The 21,189-nt window shown below is 45.6% G+C and overlaps 2 protein-coding genes across 2 annotated transcripts in view; one reads left to right on the top strand and one right to left on the bottom strand.

Annotated features, from left to right (window-relative positions):
* LOC146174211 (aldehyde dehydrogenase family 16 member A1-like) overlaps positions 1-15,377 on the bottom strand; it is a 47,825-nt gene extending 32,448 nt beyond the window's left edge. Inside the window, exons 1-3 of the mRNA XM_084584569.1 lie at positions 15,217-15,377; positions 8,036-8,271; positions 6,291-6,466 (exon numbers count right to left, since the gene is read on the bottom strand). Coding sequence (XP_084440695.1) covers positions 6,291-6,466; positions 8,036-8,271; positions 15,217-15,327 — 523 coding nt within the window. The 5' untranslated portion in view covers positions 15,328-15,377. The remainder of the gene's footprint in view (positions 1-6,290; positions 6,467-8,035; positions 8,272-15,216) is intronic.
* Positions 15,378-15,548: 171 nt separating this feature from the next.
* Positions 15,549-21,189, top strand: part of LOC146174209 (PIH1 domain-containing protein 1-like) — an 84,325-nt gene continuing 78,684 nt past the window's right edge. The window contains exons 1-2 of the mRNA XM_084584567.1: positions 15,549-15,754; positions 20,444-20,602. Coding sequence (XP_084440693.1) covers positions 15,686-15,754; positions 20,444-20,602 — 228 coding nt within the window. The 5' untranslated portion in view covers positions 15,549-15,685. The remainder of the gene's footprint in view (positions 15,755-20,443; positions 20,603-21,189) is intronic.

The following is a 21,189-nucleotide window of genomic DNA, read 5'->3' as shown; positions in this document are numbered from 1 at the left end:
ACTCACAGAATATTTCCTTGAAAATCTCATGTAAAAGTGTAGGAATGCTGCGTCATATATCAAACTCTAATTTCACCGGTCATTCAATATATCAAACTCCGCACCACACAATGGAAGGTGCGCCTTCCCCAAAGACAATCGAATCACCCTCGGCCGTTTTCCGCGTGCCGTTTTCAAGTCACGTGTGCAATGAGAAAGAATGCGACGGCTGGTCTAGAGCAGCGCCATGCCCTCTCCCCAAAGGTGTGCGCATCTGTGGTGATCATTTGCCACGCTCCAGCATGTGACGTTTGCAAGCCATGCGCGCAAAGGGAAGCTGTTTGGCAACGGCCGGTATGAAGCAGACGGAGCCAATGCAACCGTGGTGTTTGGGAGAAGGGAAACGAGATAGAGAGAAGCGCAAGGGTGTGTCCATTTTTCTGTCGAGCCTTCTCTCTCTGCTCTTTCTCTTTCCCGGTCTTTGTTCGCCAGCTCGGGACGCTTTTTCCAGGGTGTGTTGTGAACCCTTTGTGCGCAGCGGGTGACGTGCGAGGCGCATCTTGTGTCGCCGTGCTGAGCGTGCAGTATAGCTAAGCTATGGCGGCTGCAGACACTAAGAAGCAGCAGATATATATATTGTAGTGTGGTAATCTTAGTCTTCATAGCCACTGCCATGCATCGCGTGCTGGCGCGCTCGAGGACGAAGAAGTTGGTCGTTGTCTGTGTGAATCGCTATGCCTTACGCCCTGCTGCGAGTTCATCCCGAGCAGCTGGGTCCATCTGCGTCAACTGAATAAACACACCCCTACAATTGGTGCAGGTGCTGCTGGGTACGTTCCCGTCCACCCTGGAACTAAGAAGCCGCACATTACCCTCTGCTTCTAGCATGCCGGACTACACTGCCTCGACATCGTCGCCCCTCCCAACCACCGTGCCTCTTCAGTAGCACAGCCGACCAAGACGTCGACGACTGGTTGTCGGCATATGAGCGCGTCAGTAGTTACAACAGATGGGACGAAGCTACCAAGCTAAGTAACGTAATCTTCTATCTGACTGACGTGGCGAACCTCTGGTTTCGCAACCATGAGGCAGACCTGCCATCTTGGTCTGCATTTAAAAAGAATTTTGCGGAAGTGTACGGCCGCCGTGCAGTTCGCAAGCTCCGAGCAGAACAACGCTTGCGTGAGCGCACTCAGCATGCCGAAGAGTCATTCACAAGCTATATAGAGGACATTGTTGACCTGTGCAAACGTGTCAACCCACTAATGTCCGAAGCGGCTAAGATCGGACACATCTTGAAAGGTATCTCCGAGGACGCGTATCAGATGCTCTGGGTGAAAAATCCTGCCACCGTCAGTGACGTGTTTAAACTTCGCCAGAGCTACAATGAGCTTCGAAAGCAGCGCGCTTCTACCCGGCGGTCCGGTGTTAGAGATGACGCTATCTCTACACTAGCGCTGGGCGGTTCTACACCATCAGAGGACAGCCCTTTGCTTCAACAAATCAAAGCCTTTGTTCGAGAAGAGGTTGCCCGCCAGCTATCACTGGTCCCTCAGTTACAGAATACTGGCCGCCTTGCTCCTGACATGGCTCCGTCTTTGGCCCCTACCATACGGCATGCTGTGCAAGATCACATCACTGATGTCCTTCCACCCAGCTCCATGCTCCCGCCCAGCCCTGTGCTGCCGCCCAGCCCCGTGCCGGCGCAAGTAACGGCACCACTGACTTACGCCCAAGTTGCGGCCAGGCCGCTAATGCCATCAGCATCTCTTTCCTACCAGGCCGCTCCTTCCAACCTTCCTTCTCCTTTGCCTGGGTCTGCATTCCATGTCCCTATTCCAAGGGTACGCCAACGCCCTACGAACCCTTTGCGTACCGCGGACAACAGGCCAATCTGCTACTCTTGCGGGCGGCCGGGCCATGTCGCACGCCTGCTCGTCCGTTTGACCGTGTTGGCATAGATCTCTATGGCCCTCTTCCTACTACTCCTGCTGGAAACCGATGGATTATCGTGGCAGTAGACCATCTTACACGCTACACTGAAACATCACCATTACCCTCTGCCTCCGCAAAAGACGTTGCTTTGTTCCTTTTCAACAATTTGATTCTTCGCCACGGGACTCCGAAGGAACTGCTCAGTGACCGCGGAAGCGTTTTCTTGTCCGAAGCTCTTGAGGCCCTACTGAAAGAATGCCGCATCATTCACCGCACCGCAACTTCTTACCACCCTCAGACGAATGGCCTGGCCGAGCGCTTCAACCGTACTCTGAGTGACATGCTGGCCATGTATGTCGACGACGCTCATTTCAACTGGGACCAGGTTCTTCCCTTCGTAACCTACGCGTACAATACTGCGATACAGACCACCACTGGATTTTCTCCCTTCTTTCTTCTTTACGGGCACGAGCCAACCTGTACAATGGACGCGCTCTTTCCCTTCCGCCCTGATGTCTCTGAATCAACGCCACTCTCGGACGCCGCCCAGTACGCAGAAGAATGCCGTCAGCTCGCCCGTTCGCTTACAACGGAAAACCAGTGGCAACAAAAACACCACCGCAACACCGGCGAGCCTTCGACATATGCACCTAACTGCCTGGTGTGGCTCTGGGTCTCTGCCACAACCACCGGCCTTTCAAAGAAGCTTCTTGCTCGATATCACGGTCCATACCGAGTCCTCTAACAAACATCTCCTGTCAACTACGTAGTTGAACCTGTTACGCCCTCTGTGGACTTGCGTCGCCGTGGATGCGAAACCGTTCATGTGAACCGAATCAAGCCATACTACGATCCACCGGTTCTTTCGGCTCCATAAGTCGCCAGGATGGCTCCTTCTCTACCCGGGGGGAAAATGTAGTGTGGTAATCTTAGTCTTCATAGCCACTGCCATGCATCGCGTGCTGGTGCGCTCGAGGAAGAAGAAGTTGGTCACTGTCTGTGTGAATCGCTACGCCTTACGCCCCGCTGCGAGTTCATCCCGAGCAGCTGGATCCATCTGCGTCAACTGAATAAACACACCCCTACAATATATATTTTTGCGAGTGCCGATCATACTTGTCGTCGCGCTGAGCGTGCGGTGTAATGTAAACTATGGCGGCTGTGAATGCTAAGATTGAAGCGGCATTTTTTTTTTGTGTGAGTCGTCCATTCTTGCATCTATGAATCAGTGAAAGCACGCGGTGAGCTGCGATCATGACCCTTGCTTTTAGCATTGTTCGCTTAAAACGGCATTTGCAGCTATCACTCATTCCATGGATTTTGTGGCAGTGGGCTCTGCGTGCCCCAAAACACAGCGTGATAAATCGAACTGTAGTTGGATACAGGTCAAGAAAAAAGCGACAAAAAGCCCTCAAAAGGACCCCCTCCAGCAAGTGAAATCGCTCCAAATGTGTGACGTCACGGCACACACAGGAAAAGAAAACGAAAGAGAAAAAAACAACAGAAAAATGTGTTTTTTCACGCTCACAGTTTAGCGAGTTTTGGAATAAGGGGACCCAACCGGTTAGGGGAATAGGGTAAAGTCCGAACGGGGAGACTAAAAATGAAATCGACTTCATAATGTGTTCAACCCCCGCCATCATGCAAGATGTAGAGGTAATCGGGAAAGTGCAATGCAGTGACCACAGGATGGTGAGGTCCCGAATTAGCCTAAATCTGAAGAAGGAACGCAACAGATTAGTAAGAAAGAAACCCATCAACGAATTAGCGGTGAGGGGGAGGGCAGAAGAGTTCAGGATCTCGCTACAGAATAGGTATTCAGCTCTAACCGAGGACGGTGACATTACCCTGGAAGCAAGGAACAATAATTTCAGAGATATCATTACTGAGTGCGCGGTAGAAGTAGGCGGTAGGATAGTGAGAGAGGATACCAGTAAGCTGTCTAAGGAGACGAAAGATTTGATTAAGAAACGCCGGAATATGAAAGTTTCCAATTCAACAGACCGGATTGAATTGGCCGAGATATCAAAGCTAATCAATAAGCGCAAGGTGGCCGATATAAGGAAGTATAACATGGAGAAAATCGAGCATGCTGTAAAAAACGGGGGAAGCCTTAAAACGGTAAAGAAGAAGTTGGGCATAGGCAAAAACCAGATGTATGCGATAAGGGACAAGGCGGGCAACGTCATCACTAATATGGAAAAGATAGTCAAAGTAGCCGAGGAGTTCTATACAGATCTCTACAGTAGCCAAAGTAATCAGGACCGTAATTGAGATTGGCGGTAGGGAAAAACAGTCAGACGTTGCACCAGTGACGAAGGACGAGGTCAAGAAAGCACTAGAAACTATGAAAAGGGGGAAATCAGCTGGAGAGGATCAGATAACTACAGATTTGCTGAAGGACGGGGGGGATATCGTGCTAGAAAAACTGGCCACCCTGTATACGCAGTGCCTGGTGTCATTGACGGTACCGGAACCATGGAAGAATGCAAACATTATCCTCATTCATAAGAAAGGGGACTCTAAGGACCTTAAAAATTACAGACCAATCAGCTTACTGTCTGTTACGTATAAGGTATTTACTAAAGTAATCGCTAATAGAATCAGGACAACCTTAGACTTCAATCAAGCAAAGGATCAAGCAGGGTTTAGGAAACGCTACTCTACTATCGATCATATCCATATCATCAATCAGGTGATAGAAAAATGCTCGTAATATAACCAGCCCTTATACACAGCATTCATTGATTACGAAAAAGCATTTGACTCAGTTGAAACCTCGGCGGTGATGCAGGCATTGTGAAATCAGGGGGTAGACGAGCCGTACGTGAAAGTGCTGGAAGATATATATAGAGGCTGCACAGCAACCATAGTTCTGCATAAAGGAAGTAACAAAATTCCCATAAAGAAAGGTGTTAGGCAAGGAGACACAATCTCCCCAATACCATTCACAGCTTGCTTAGAGGAAGTATTCAGAGACTTGGAATGGGAGCAGTTAGGGATAAGGGTAGATGGAGAATACCTCAGTAATCTGCGGTTTGCTGATGACATTGCCTTGCTAAGCAACTCGGGAGATGAACTGCAAATAATGATTGATGACTTAGACAGGAAAAGTAGAAAGGTAGGCTTGAAAATCAATATGCAGAAGACTAAGGTAATGTTCAACAGCCTCGGGAAGGAACAGCAGCTTACATTAGGTAGCGAAGTACTGGAAGAAGTAGGCAAATATGTTTACTTAGGACAGGTAGTAACCGCAGATCCGGACCATGAAAAAGAAATAACAAGAAGAATAAGATTGGGATGGAGCGCATTTGGCAAGCACTTGCAGATTATGACTAGCAGCTTACCGATATCGCTAAAGAGGAAAGTATATAACAGTTGCATCTTACCTGCACTCGCCTATGGCTCTGAAACGTGGAGGCTAACCATGAGAGTTCTACTTAAGTTGAGGACAACCCAGAGGGCTATGGAACGAAAAATGGTAGGGGTAACATTAAGAGATAGGAAACGTGCAGAGTGGGTCAGAGAAATAACTCAAGTTACCGACATTCTAGTGGAAATTAAGAAGAAGAAATGGACATGAGCAGGACATGTAGTGCGAAGAGAGGATAACCGATTGTCGCTTAGGGTAACAAACTGGATTCCAAGGGAAGGAAAGCGTAGCAGGGGGCGGCAGAAGGTTAGGTGGGCGGATGAGATTAAGAATTTCGCAGGGGTCAAGTGGATGCTGCTAGCACAAAACCGGGTTAAGTGGAGAAATATAGGAGAGACCTTCGCCCTGCAGTGCATGATTGAACTAATTTGCGATCCCCTTCGAGTTCTTTATATCCGGGTTTGACTGAAGTGCGCAAGGTGTAAAGAGCAGTCCAAAGTAGAAAAGGTGAGCAATAGATTTCTAATACCCCTAAAACTAACGGTCCCAGAAGGAAAATTTTGGCATATTCGAAATTAGCAGAAAAAAACTGAACAATTATGTGGTGTCATCACATTTGGGCAGTAAATAAGTACATTAGTTTTAAGATCCATGTCTCCCATTAATAGGGCAATGCGGAAAGCGGTAGCGGTGTGTTCGGATCCATTGCGCTCGAACAGAAGTTGACAAAGACAATGTGCAATGGGACCAATGTGGCATATAATATTACAGCACTAAAACTGTATTGATGCACCACTGTTTTTTCACAAATTGGTCGGGGTTCACAATCAGTGAATGTGAAGACCATATAAAGGACCTGTGTTCGGTGACAGCAGTGTTTTCCCATCAGGACACAATAATCTATCAATACAGGCCTATCGCGATTTGTTTTGAGGGCCTCTCGCACTTTCATTATTTTTGTAACATTGAACATAACTCGGGTGATTCAGGCAACCCCACTGACCTTTGGGCCGGGAGGCGGGAAAGTGCTCGTTGAGGGTCATGGCGACGCCCGCATAGTGGTAGAGGTAGCGCACCATCTGGGCGGCCTCCTCCAGTCCGAAGGGGACCGTCTTCCCCGTCTGCAGGCTCTCCATCTCCCCAAAGCTGGTCTGGTGCTTCTGCAGGCTCCGAACCATGCTGGGCACATTACACACACACACCAACAAAGATTACGATCAACTAATTCAACAACAAGGCCGCAGAGGTTTTCCTATAGGGTTGAAACATCGGGGCTAACGAAAAGGGTCCTACTTAAGTTGATTACAACGCAAAGAGCTATGCAGTGGGAAATGGTAAGAGTAACACTAACAGATAGGAGGCGTGCAGAGTGGGCTCGAGAAATAACTCAAGTTACTGACATTCTAGCGGAATGAAGAAGAAGAAATGGGCATGGGCAGGACATGTAGTGCGAAGAGAGGATAACCGATGGTCGCTTAGGGTAACAAACTGGATTCCAAGGGAAGGAAAGCGTAGCAGGGGGCGGCAGAAAGTTAGGTGGGCGGATGAGGTTAAGAAGTTCGCATGAGTCAAGTGGATGCAGGAGCACAGGACCGGGCTAGGTGGAGGAATATGGCAGAGGCATTCGCCCTGCAGTGGGTATAGACCGGCTGATATGATGATAATAGGTTTTCCCAGCTTGCTCCAGAAATTACGAAAAGTTCCAGTACCAGCTTGCAGTCAGGCTTGACAAACTTTTGACCGCAACAACATTGGGAGCATCGTTCCCGTTAGTCTGTGATGAAGAGACAGGTGTCCCAAGAGAATCCGTGGCAAAGCGGAGGTGATGGACCGAGCCAAAAATAGTTGGCAAAGAACCAGGTACCCCGTGGCTTATGAGAAGCGCAAAAGCAACTTCTTTTGTGGAAGCTGGCCAATAATAATAATCCATCATTACCTCACTACACTACTGGCTTACGAAATTCTTGAAATTTTGTTCCCTTGAAATATAATTTTCCCATCTGCACAAACTGCATTACAGGGACTCTGAACTGCACACACTGTAATGCAACCAAACTGTAAAGGCGGTCTTGGCCAGTATACGAGTGAAATTTAGAAGATCTGCGTGGATTTTGTAGTTTAAAAATAGTTTAGATTAGAGGCAATGCATCCCTAAGCATTCTTAGCCACCCCTGGACCCCGTGACGCAAAGCAGACATCTGAGTGATCCTTCTTACTTGGCACTTTTTTTTTTTTTATTGCACATCAGTGTGCGTAAAGTTCAGGGGAAGAGGAAGAGCAACCTCATCTTGAGTGACAATATCTTCAGTGTGAATGAAATTACCTTCAATATTCTTGCAGCGCGGTTATTACTAAAGGACATTTTCTAGCTTTAGTAAAATTGCTTTCATGGTCTTTTAAGAATGAGTTGCAGCAGAGTTTGCTTGCTGAACACCATTACATAACTACCCCTAAATGAGAACCTTTGCAATGGGGGGTGGTAGAAAACTTTCACTAGCCTAATCAACTCACTAGCTCCATTTTATGTGACCTTATTTTAACTTGAGAGTGGATTCTCTGGCCTAGTAAGGCTGCACACACTAGCAAGATATGCAGTGCTGTTTTACTCAAGCTGAAATAGTATAGACACGTGTAAACTGAAGTGACAAGAACGGCCTTTGGCACTCCCGGCCGTCAAGTGGTCTCTCACCTAGACCGACCTCCCCTTCCATCAACCAATCAATCAAAAACAGATGGCCGCACACTCACTTGTACATGTGCGTGCAGCGCGCGTGTGGTCCCAGCTCCGCCCAGGCAGCCTGCGCGGCTGTCGATGACTTGAGGGCGCGGGTGAAAAGCTCCATGTCGGCAGGCAGTGCCAGGCCCGCCTCGTCCCCATATGCGGGGCTGTTGACCGAGACGAGCTCGACGTCACGATCTTGTGACCTCTCGAGCGAGCCGTTGACGAACCCACGGAGCCGGTAGGCCTGGCCGTCCATCCACGTCTGCAAATGCACAGCTATTGGTTCTCGCAACCACAAGATGGGTCACGAAAATCCCCTATGCACTGCAAAAACCAAGCCGGCCTAAACATCTAAGCCGCATCACGACATCTGTTCACAGCTTACACGATAACTACTACAATGCTGTCAATCCTGCATACCCACACTCACCTCATGCATTAGTCTTATAGGCCAATGAGTGGCCATGCAAGATGCGTAGTCTCCAATGTGATGACTGGTGATACCTGCCTACCCTGCATAGGTATCCAAGGTTATTAAACTTTCCAACTCATCATCTCAGTTCCCCTATAATAATAATTCGTTCACAGGAAAGGAAAGGCGCAGAATCTGTCCCATTTGTTCTGTGGACACCTGAACCCCTCCTTAAGAAAAGGGAGGAAGGTTGGAGTGAAAGTGGAAAGAGGGAAAGGGGTGCCATAGTGGAGGGCTCCGGAGTAATTTCAACCACCTGGGGATCTTTAACGTGCACTGACATCGCACAGCACATGGATACCACTTCGTTTTGCCTCCATCGAAATACAGCGGCCGGTGGTCGGGATCGAACCCGGGTATTCCCTTCTCTGTCTTGCCTGTTTTCCTCACTGTGCCCATCATTAGACACTACAACTGATGTCAGCGTTTCTGCACCACACTGGCTATTGTTGAAATCCACATTAACAAAAGGGTAGACATTCAGAAGACAACTTACTCCAAAGCACTTTTTTATTGCACAATGAAGACATTGAAGGTACTGGAAGATTTTATTTGATATGATAGTGCAGGAAGCTGTGGAAAGGAGAATGACTGATGCAACATTGAGATAGGACGAGAACAGCGTCCATAGGGAAACAAATGTGAGCTAATGACATTCCAGATGAAATCGAAAAGAATAAATGGGCATTCAAAGGGTGAGTACAGTCAGGCCCACTGATAATGAACCTGACAGTAGCATGGGTCGCATTCAGTGCACCCAAAGTTTGTAGTATGTCAACTACTCATTTTACAGCCCCCCTCTCCCCCCCCCCCCCCACCATTCCAACAAGAAACCAATAAGAATGATGTTTATTTTAGTTAAAAAAGAAATTTGCACGTACTCCATGCATGCGACGAATGAAGAGCTGAGTCTGCATACATTCACAATAATGATAGCTCAAGTTCTTTGTTATTCTGTAAAGGGGGTTCAGATCTCCCACTTTTCCGCATGAATTGCCTCATGGTCATCAAATTAGATTGCCTTGATCCCCCCCCCCCCCTTTTTTTTGCAGGAAATCAAAATCTGGGCCATTTGGTGTGCACAAAAAGAATACCCGTAAAAAAGAAAAGGGTGGCAGGTGATTACAATACTCAGTAATGAACGCAGTTCTTTCACATCGCTGTATTGAGAAAACAATAGCAGAAATTCATGCAAGTATGCACTGTTAGAGCACGCTGTATTTTTCAAACATAGTTGTTCTTCAAGTTTCGCTGCCTTCCCAGTCCTTGATTGCGGTAATGGAAGCCATGCGGTTGGAGAAATGGAGGAAGATATGCTCTACCTGACGCTCCAATGGCCGGTTCTGAAAGAGGGGGTGGTTGATACAGGTTGTTCATGGTGGCCACAAAAGAGTAAGGGGTCACGAGGGAGGAACGAGATTTTTTTTCACGCAAAAGCAGTACGAAGTTCTTGTCCACCTTCACAAATAGATCAATGTCCTCCCCTACTAGCATTGGTGAGGATCTATGCATGGCTAGGCATGGCACAGGAAGTTTATGACATATATAGTGAATGCAGTACACGACGAGTTTACAGCCACAACCAGCAAGCTGGCATCCAACTTTGCCCCACATTTACCACACAGTTTATGAGCTTCATACCAAACAATTCAATGGGTACTTGCAGGTTGCAGGAGGCCAGGCAGACTCTCAAGCGCCCCTTAGAAAGCGCAAATCTATACGCCGACGGCAACGTTGCTCAAACCAGTAACGGGCGTCTCAGAGCTGCGCTCTATGAAAGGAGAAGGAAGCACGCTATGACGACTGAATAACCAACAATTGATTCCTGGTGGTCAGGAGGGAGTGCTTGTACCTGGCATACAGCGGCTTCATAACAGCACGTGTCCACAATGTCAGCGTTCGTAGCACTGAAGTCACACCTGGTAACTACCAATGCGCCGTACATCAATGATGAGTTGGCATAAATCCATGTGCGTCTAATCGCGTGGGTTTCTGCAAGTCTCATCTGTTGTTCCTCAGCCTATGCAGAGATGAAGGCAGTGTGAAGCACATAGAGACAGTATACGTTGTACACATTAGGTCACAAACACGCAGTGGCACGTACCTTCTGTTGCGCAATCGTAGTTGGTGCAGCGAATAGTGTAGCCCCGAATTTTTAAAGCATATATTTCACGGCTACTAAGACCTATGAGTATTTTCGTGAACACGTTGACAACGCTTCGTCTACAGGTGCCCCAAAATGAAAAATAAAACCAGTGTGTACATACACAAAGTACATGTATATATACCCCCCCCCATTCAAATTATTTAACCATAAGCTGGCTCCGAGACTACCACACCTCAGACCTTTTGTTCCCTGCAGACAGCTATAAACAGTTTTATAACACATAAGCTGCAAAGTCTAGTATGCTCTAAACACAAAATTAAACAACTAGTAGAATGTGATTACTTGAACACAAAGTAGTGATTATGTGGCATGTCGCGAGCCAAGCTGCATCCCTAATATGATGATTTTGCCAAGAACTCTGAAAAACCTTCAGCAGGTAATTTCAACGTGTAAATTGGTTAGAAATTTGAAGTTAATAGTAACTTTTACGAAGTTCAGGTGGTGAAAAAAAAAGAAAACTAAGGAATTCTGGTGGTTTCGTGTATTCCGGGGGTAAGCCTCAGCTACATGGTTACTACAACACGAATCAGTAAAGTTATAGTACACCAGGGATCCACTTAACATCGTGCAGCAAAATTTGTGAAATGCTTCTAGTAAAAGCTGAGTTATCTGCAGTGAAAATTTGAACCTCAATACTTTTGAGACCTTTATGCTAAGCATACCAAGCTCGCTCTATTCAATAACTATCCTTGTCACCTTAATGCATAATTAAGAAAAATGTACCGGAAAAAACCTGCACGCACTTTTGTATCAAAATGGTGATGCAACCTTTCTTTGTGCAGTGTTTTCAAACTAAAGCTGCTTGAACGCTTTGCCAAACTCTGTGCTGCAGAGCTTTAATTCCAGAAATTTGCAGGAATGAAAAGGCGGTGATAAAGACGCTACTGTATGTACTGTTAAGGTGAAGCTTAAGCATTTGTCTAATTTTTTCATCGTCCTCCTCATTTCTGACGAGTTCAGAGGACAGCATTTCTGTGCTGTCCCTGCCCGGTTGGTCACATAACCAGGCAACTACTGCACGCACCAGCTCCTTGAGTGGCGAATTTCCCAATGCACTGGCTGCTGCCTCAGTCTAAAAGACCATGCAATGAAAGAGCCTGACCAGTAAATGTTTCTCGACCGGCAAGCTATGAAGGAGGGCGAAAATTTATAAAGATAGCTGGAAACAGCTCATTCACCGTTGAGCATGAGTGTGGGTTCTCAGCTGTGCGCAGAGGTGAAAGCAAGCTCTGGGTGAACGCAAGATGTTACTGGCACTGCAGTCATATGCCAGTTCCTCGCGTGACCAGGAAGAGCTTTGATCAAAATGGCGGCGAAATGAACCGCTCACCCTTTTTCCGCTGCATGTCGTCTCAACCTAACAGGTGTCATTGCATGAATCAATTGCTTCAAGTGCCTACAGTTGTGAGGCAATGTGCATGCATCATATGCACTGAGCAGGTCGCCACAAGGTGCCGGAGTATATTTGCTCCAGAGCCCAGACATGCCTTAAACTCCTGCTGCTTACTGGACTGTCCGACAAGCAAAATGCTACTGATACAAGTGCATACAATGCCTCCAATGTGTTGTTGTTAAGAGCAAGGACTCAGTGTGGAAAGAAACACGAGGAACACACTGACATCCCCCGTCTTGACAATAGAAAGCCACTGCATAAGTACCCCCTTGCTTCTAGAGAGGAAAATAAAAAAAAAAAAGAAAAGAAGACAGACTGCCTTCGCATGAGAAAACTGGTAAGGAATATTGCTAGGCTCCACTTTCTTTTCAATATGAAATACACTCACTTATATTAGCAGCGCCTGCCAAGTCTAGCAATTTTTTTTTTCTTTCCCAGTCTGCACTAAGAAACATTAGCAAAAAAGAGAAACTGGGCCTTAGTGCTAATCAGAACCATGGAATGAACAAAGAACATCGCCGGACAAGCACATAACTGGGACCCTCACAGATGCCTTATCACGTCTTATCAGCCTAATTCAAGCTGGACTAGTACACCTGGTTCCTCAGGAGGCCTCTTATCTGAAGCGGCAGCTGAACACAGAGATTTAAAAGAATTACACGGTTACAGCCGGCAAGCGAGGATAAAGAGACCACTTCATGAAGAAGCTCTTCAACAGGGCTACGTTTGCACTGCCCTTAGACAGGAATGCATGAGGTCGGACCACAAGGCCTAAACAGGCGAGTTGCTGCATTAAATCATGAGACTTGGGGAATTAAACTACCAATTTATCGAAAAGTGCAGCTGAGTACTGCTTGGTGCCAGGCAAGAGCGCATAGTTACTGCTAAAGTTAGTTACTTCCAAAATAAGGCTTTTTGCTGATGATTGTGTTTTATACAGAGAAATTATTAACCTTAATGATGCATGTGTTCTTAAAAATGACCTGAAAAATATTGATACCTGGTGTAACACCTGCTTTATGAAACTAAACGCCCACAAATATAAAGTGATGAGTATCACATGCATGACTCGACAAACATCGTCCTTTTACCTTCTTAACACCTTACTGACCCAGGTTAGCAAGTATAAGTATCTCTTTGTTTAAATAACAGCTGATTTGTCTTAGATAGCGCACATTGAATATATCAGTAATGATGCTAACCGCGTGCTTGGTTTTATCGGTCGTAACTTCTCCATGGCTCCTATCCCCTTAAAAGTACTACTGTATAAAATTCCTTTGCGCTCGAAGATTGCATACGCTGCCTCAGTTTGGGATTCATACACTAACTCTCTCATTGCTTTACTTGAATCAATACAAAATTGCTCTGCAAGATATATTACGTCCAATTACTTGAGTCACGCCAATGTTTCACAAATGAAAAGAACACTTAGCCTTCGTAAAATGTTTTACCTGTACACCTTTCATAAAATATATTACACTAACAATAGCCTAAAGCAATCCTGGTTCACTCCTCCAATGCACTTATCGTCTCGTAAAGCTCACCGCATAAAGTTTCATGCTCCACAGTGCCCGATTGACCAGTTCATAAACTCCTTCGTCCCAAAAACTGCCTCGGAATGGAACCACCTGCTGTCCTCCGTCGCCAACATTATGGATTATAAAAAAATTGAAAGATGCTGTTTCTACATACGTGCTGTAACCACTTGTTTTCCTTATGTGTTTTGTGTTTTTTTTTCTTTTTATCTACTGTTACATATTTTTTCCCACTCCTCTCTGTAACGCCTGAACGGCCCTGAGAGTAATAACATGAAATAGAAATGAAATGACACTGACATCACTGGCCTTGCCCTGACAGAACTCCTGCTAATGTGGTATTTAAGGCTCAATCTGTCCACTGAATCAAGCATCCGTCACATAGGACACTGGTGCTGTGTCAACATTCTCAACCTTGCTAGGAACAAATCTGATGGCGTGTACTACCCTTATTATCATATTTGCGTGGATTAACTTTTCCAGCGTACTCTCTACTTTATTCGGCGTGAAAGTGGACAGAATAGTTCTCACCACTGCTGAAAGTGTAAGCCTCTAGTTTTGTAATAACAGACAAAAAACCTCCTCAATGCTCCTACAAGCCAGCACTACTGTCATGATGACACTGCAAGTAATAACTGGACAATGTTAAGACATTCGAAACACTTCCTGCAACAATAATTTACAAATGGGTGCCAGAAATGGAACTGCTGAATACCTTGATTGGTTTGCTACGAACGTAAACTCAGCCTTATTTACAATGCTGTCAAAAAGAAAAATTTCACCAGAGCAGTTTCTCTGACACTGCTAAAATCTGAAGCATATTAGAAGAACAGGACATAGCATATGACGCTTCCTGCACCAAGTGTTCAAAGAAAGCACTTTAAAAAGAGTACATAAAAGATGAACATTTAAAGCAATTTAGTATACAGTACTTTGACACAGGGGGTTACAACGCAGATGCTTACAGAGAGACTTAGTTTACCTCGACCTAATGTAAGCATGGCGCATTTCTTATGCGTACACAAACGGTTAAGAAAGGAATGGTTAGGAATCCGTAGGTGTGCGTCTGTGTGCATGCCTAGGACATTCGCACTTTGTTTTTCTATTCAAACCAGGCGAATGGGCGCTGATAGCTGACTTGTCAAGTCACACGCTTCAAAGACCACTACTTTTCGCGCATTCCTAACTATTGATCCATCTGTCACTACCCAGGCAGATCAAAATTCAGCCCACATGCTTGATGTAAGAAAACTAATTAAAATCATGTTACATATATAGCGCATAAAACCTGCAATACGCGACCGACTTTCGTCATCAGAGACTAAGCTCGAGCACAAACGTGTAATGTTAGAGGTTTTCAGCCGAGACAGTCACAAGACGATAAATAGCGATGCGATGCAACGAAAGTGACAATTTCACAGCCTACTCAGACCATTCGAAATGTTCCCATCTTCCACAAAATTGCGAATGCCACTGCGGCTACACGACAGCAAAAACTCCAATCAAGGTCGTTTGTTGAGAATGAGTGACCGCACACCGCGGCTGATAACGCCGCTAACCGGCGGCTCCAACGTGAAATCGGCTTTACAGACGCACGACACTCATGCTACGGTCAAAAAGCCAATATGTGGCTTTCTTACCATAGAGTTGCAGTAGGCGTCCATGACTTTCTCGTAACAAGGATGCTCAAAAACACTTTTAACGGTGACCGGAGGTGGGTTGGACAGCGAGCTTGCAGAATCAGCGGCCATTTTTAAATTTAGTGCCTGTAGAGGCTGCGGGTCTGTTGGTCTGAATACGTTTGAAGGCGAGGCATTGGGCGAGGCGCTGCTGAAAGCGAGCATTAAAAACCAGTTTATTAGTAATTACAATTGACTTCATTTACAACGTTTAAAATTTGATTATACATTTAACCAACTGCTTACTTGTAGGGTTGTCTTTATTGTTTAAGAGTTTTGCCAATTAATATAGGACCGCAGTCGTTTGTCATGGCGGCCTCCATAAGTTTGCTTTCAGGTGTTTGCTTCGCTTGATGTTGACGAATACTTGTGGACCCTCATATCTGTTCCCAAGAAAGAGACCGTTTGTGTTGGTTCGTGCTGCTTAAAAATGAGCGAGGAAAACTACCTTGAGGTTCCTGAGGACAGCGACGTGCCTTACGAGGCACTTTTTCGTCAGGTAGAGTGGCGTCCCAACGTAGTTTGGGCACCGGCCGTGTTATGGCAAATGCGTTTTGTTGCTGTTTGCGGGCCTTTTATTAAATGCCGTCATATTATTCCGATCTCAGCATGACCGAGCGTTCCAAAATTATGCTGAAAGCGAAAAATTTTGAAACCAAGAGAGAGATGGGCAGCAGACTAAGGTGTAAGCAAGACAGCTTTTGCCTGAGCTACGAATTGGACAAGTGGACGGAAATGATCACAATTAATAATGAATGTCGATTAGGATAAAGAGAGTGTTAACACAGTGACACTAGTAATGAGCCAACAGTAAAGTCCCGAAAGCAAAACTTACGAATGAGTCGACGTTGGGACAGCGTAACGCTTTTCATTCGAGCTGACGCGGGAAGCACTTCACGTCACATTTACGTCTTACGAAAGTCGAAGAGAAATGTGCATCCTTTGGAGGCGGAACACGAACGCTGGAATGCGCTCAGCCTACGTGTGCACTATACCGATATTGGGTAGCTACGTGAATCGCAATTGGACTCCGAAAGTTTCCAGAACTCCGTAGTTAGGTGTCAAATGAGCTACAATTCATGGGAGACTGGACTTTTCGCGTTTATTTTGATTTTGGCTGCTCATCGGAAGTTTAGTTGCCGAGGCAATTCTTTCATTAAGGTGGAATCGAAATGTACAAATAATATAATTGGTTCACAAGAAAGGAAAGGCGCAGTATCTGTCACACACGTTTTGTGGACATCTGAACCGCGCCATAAAGGAAGGGAGGAAGGTGGGAGTGAAAGCAGAGAGAGAGAAAGGAGAGCCATAGTGGAGGGCTACAGAGTAACTTCGACCACCTGGGGATCGACATCGCAAAGAGGAGGGTGGTAGTTCCTGGCCCTACGGGGCTGGGACCGTAGGTCAACGCTTGCGGCGCGGGGGCTAGCCAGCCATCAATTTTTGTCTGTTGTAGGCCGTCATTGCACCCACCACTGCTGCGGTGGTGGACGACGGCTGTTGTTGCGGCGCGCGTCTCTCTCTCTCCCTCTTCTTTTTCCTTTTCTTCTCTATTTTCTCTTCTGTCCGCACGAGGCAGCGGAGGTGGCTCAGCTACAGAGCCAGTAGCAGGCCCGTGCATTTTCTTTTCCTTCTTCCTACAGCCACAACAACAACAAAGCGCATGGACGCCTCTGCGTTTCGCCGCAATCGAAGCGCAGTTGTGGGCGGTCGAAGTGGGCAAATAAATCTGTTATCCTGAGACACTATATGAATACAAATTTCTGCTTGCGAGCCTGGCAAAAAGGCGTGAAGGCTTTAAAGTGCCAGCCACTTTTTCCATATACACATGTAGGCTGTACTTAAGTCACTGCACCACCCCACCACCACCGGTGGTGCAGTGGTAAGACGCCCGACTACTGTCCGGAGTTCCCGGGCTCGAACCCGACCATGGCGGCTGCGTTTCGATGGAGACGAATGTGCGATGTCAGCGCACGTTAAAGATCCCCAGGTGGTTGAAATTACTTTGTAGCACTCCACTATGGCTCCCCTTTCTCTCCACTTCCCTTCCCACCTTCATCCCTTCCCTTATGGCGTGATTCAGGTGTCTACATAGCAAGTGTGACAGATGCTGCGCCTTTCCCTTCCTGTGAACCAATTATTATGATTATTATTATTAATTAATCAAGCGCCTTTCGCCATGCCAGGCCTCGTGCCTCGCATAGTTGTTTTCGCATCTGGGAAACATGCATGTAAGAACAGGACCCTCCATCATCACTCTCTATAGAGTCCTTTACTCAGAATGCCATAGGGCTATCTAGCACTGTGGTTACTCATCACCCCCCTGCTCCTTTGCATTTCTCTATGCCGAGATACCTTGATAATTTACGTTTTACTGCCTGGTGCGGCAATTCGCGTGCTCATCATGAAGCTCACATACCAAGTCTGATATAACCATGTTCTCAGTTGTTAAGAGCTATCCAGGCCTGGCATTATTGTGAACAAACTGTGTGAATGATGAAAAGGTAATGTGAACATGTGACTTCCAGGCGACATACTTGTTTCTACCACGCGTTTTGTCCTTGTTTTCTCACGCTGTTGCTTTTCATTAGGATGTTGTGGGCAAAATAGAACCATATCTGTTGAGTAGTAAATTATTTACTGTCTCTGAGCCTTCGAGTTAGTTCGGGGCTTTTGTTTCAGTCTTTCACACAGCTTGACTAGCTTACCAAAACAAACCGAATGCAATTGTTGCTAACTGGTTACATGCTAATTTCTTATGTTTCCCTGGTACTAAAAAATCTTCAGAGGGCTTTTGAATATGGGTTCAATAATGAAGTTAATCAGGAAGTAGTTATGATTTCTTTCTTTAATTTGTTTATAATTTGTTCCTCAGAGGGATGGCATGAGGTGCCAAAAGGTTCATGTTATACAGAAGTCACATCGGTTGTCACAGCTTTACTATGATGTTAATGGAACTATTGATTTGCTAAAGTTGGCATGTTTGCTCATTACTTTGACTGTGCCAGCAATCATTGGTGCTCATTGTTGGCGTCTTTTTGTTTTCTTGTGTTGGGGGAAGCAGAAAGCTTACTTCAAGATTTTGAGTGCAACAAAATAACTGGGAATGATTGGCGAATGTACGTGATAAGGAAGCACTAGGGCCAAAGAGCTTTATGTTGTTATTAACAAGAGCTATTGTTGGGTTAGTTGGTGATCGGTCTGCTCAAGTCATGGGAAAATGAGCCAAAAAAGCAATACTTAAAAGAAGGACACAGGACGCACGCAAACTATCAACTAATATATAGAATAAATCAGTTGATAGTTAGATAGCTGGATACAGAAAAGACTGTGCATATGCGCAGGGCAAATACGTGTGCACACTTGTCATGCCCTAAAAGACAGAATAAAAAAATTGCTAGTTCGGTTTTGTACAGGCCCAGTGATGCATCACTGACGCAGTTATCATTCTTAGTAAGAAACTGTAATTCATCAAAATTTTTAAGCCTATGTTCTTCAACTGAGGGGGTGACACTGGACGAAACAGCAGTAATTATATTACAGTTTTTCATGCCTACTTGTCATAGGTAAATAACGCATGGTATTTGACATGCACTAATATTTCGTGCTTTTTCGTAATCAGTGAATGCTATGTATAAGGGCTGGTTATATTCCGAGCATTTTTCTATCACCTGATTGATGGTATGGATATGATCCATAGTAGAGTATCGTTTCCGAAATCCTGCTTGATCCTTTGCTTGATTGAAGTCTAAGGTTGTCCTGATTCTATTCGCGATTACCTTAGTAAATACCTTATACGTAACAGACAGTAAGCTGATTGGTCTGTAATTTTTAAGGTCCTTAGAGTCCCCCTTCTTATGAAAGGGGACTCTAAGGACCTTACGTGTTGATTACGAAAAAGCATTTGACTCAGTTGAAACCTCGGCGGTGATGCAGGCATTGCGAAATCAGGGGGTAGACGAGCCGTACGTGAAAGTGCTGGAAGATATATACAGTGGCTGCACAGCAACCATAGTTCTGCATAAAGAAAGTAACAAAATTCCCATAAAGAAAGGTGTTAGGCAAGGAGACACAATCTCCCCAGTACTATTCACAGCTTGCTTAGAGGAAGTATTCAGAGACTTGGAATGGGAGCAGTTAGGGATAAGGATAGATGGAGAATACCTCAGTAATCTGCGATTTGCTGATGACATTGCCTTGCTAAGCAACTCGGGAGATGAACTACAAATAATGATTGATGACCTAGACAGGAAAAGTAAAAAGGTAGGCTTGAAAATCAATATGCAGAAGACTAAGGTAATGTTCAACAGCCTCAGGAAGGAACAGCAGTTTACATTAGGTAGCAAAGTACTGGAAGTAGTAGGCGAATATGTCTACTTAGGACAGGTAGTAACCGCAGATCCGGACCATGAAAAGGAAATAACAAAAAGAATAAGATTGGGATGGAGCGCATTTGCCAAGCACTCGCAGATTATGTCTAGCAGCTTACCTGTATCGCTAAAGAGGAAAGTATATAACAGTTGCATCTTACCTGTACTCACCTATGGTGCTGTAACGCGGAGGCTAACCAAGAGAGTTCTACTTAAGTTGAGGACAACCCAGAGGGCTATGGAACGAAAAATGGTAGGGGTAACATTAAGAGATAGGAAGCATGCAGAGTGGGTCAGAGAAATAACTCAAGTTACCGACATTCTAGTGGAAATTAAGAAGAAATGGACATGGGCAGGACATGTAGTGCGAAGAGAGGATAACCGATGGTCGCTTAGGGTAACAAACTGGATTCCAAAGGAAGGAAAGCGTAGCAGGGGGCGGCAGAAAGTTAGGTGGGCGGATGAGATTAAGAAGTTCGCAGGGGTCAAGTGGATGCAGCTAGCACAGAACCAGGTTAAGTGGAGAAATATGGGAGAGGCCTTCGCCCTGCAGTGGGTATAGTCAGGCTGATGATGATGATGAATATTTCGTGCATCATTACAAAAAGAAAAAAAAAATATGCACCTTAAATGTGGCATCCATGCTCTTTTTAACGAAAAGTAAGAGCACCTCGGCTTTCATGTAAAATTTTGTCACGAGGTTTGAGCTTTGTCCAGATACTCGTGACGGAGATGTGTTTATGGTCCAACATAATTTTAAGCCTAGACAAGGAGTTTTCTTTTGTTCTCATTGTACTTCTGCTGTTTCTTGATTGCAGGCAGATGAGGAGTTCAAAAATTTTGTCCAATCTCTGTCCGATGAATCCAAGCCAGACATCAAGACAAAGCCAATCAAGCCCAAGCCAGGGTTCTGCATCAAGCTCAAGGACACTTCCACGGGTGCCAAGGTCTTCGTCAATGTCTGCCACACACCTGAGGTATTGAAGTGAAAGCTTGACTATGCTAGGTAAAGCAGCTGTAAGGCAAGCCTCAGCTTTACCTTGAAGTGACTTTTACAGATACTGCGCCTTTCCTTTCTTATAAACCAATTTACAATTTAAGTGAAAGCTTCACTGCTACCCTATGTAGAGCAGGTTGGCCTCCAAGTGACCTTGACTAATTAAGTGTGGATGTCCTCGATTTCCTAGTGTTCACCCAAATCTATACCAAGCTTTCCTTTCCTGAAAACCTAACTTAAACCACCACGGTGGTGCAGTAGTAAGACGCCTGACTACTGTGCCAGGTACGGTTCCCAGCAGACCCAGCAGCTGTGTTTGGATAGAGGCATCCCTATGTTGTGTGAGTGTGATGTCAGCGGACCTTAAAGATCCCCAGGTGGTCGAAATTACTCCCTGCTCCTCTTTCTCTTTCCACTTTCATTCCTACATTCCTCTAGCATGGTTCAGGTGTCCACAGAAACAAGTATGACAGACATTACGCCTTTCCCTTCTCGTGAACCAATTTATTTATAATGGGGAGGCAGCCCTATTTTATGCGATGTCCACGGCCGTTAAAGGCATAGAGG

This window comes from Amblyomma maculatum, chromosome 11 (assembly GCF_055883805.1).
Source record: "Amblyomma maculatum isolate TAMU_Amacu chromosome 11, ASM5588380v1, whole genome shotgun sequence".
Classification (NCBI taxonomy): domain Eukaryota; kingdom Metazoa; phylum Arthropoda; class Arachnida; order Ixodida; family Ixodidae; genus Amblyomma; species Amblyomma maculatum.
The sequence above is the reverse complement of the archived record's forward strand: the minus strand, read 5'-3'. Positions and strand labels throughout refer to the sequence as shown.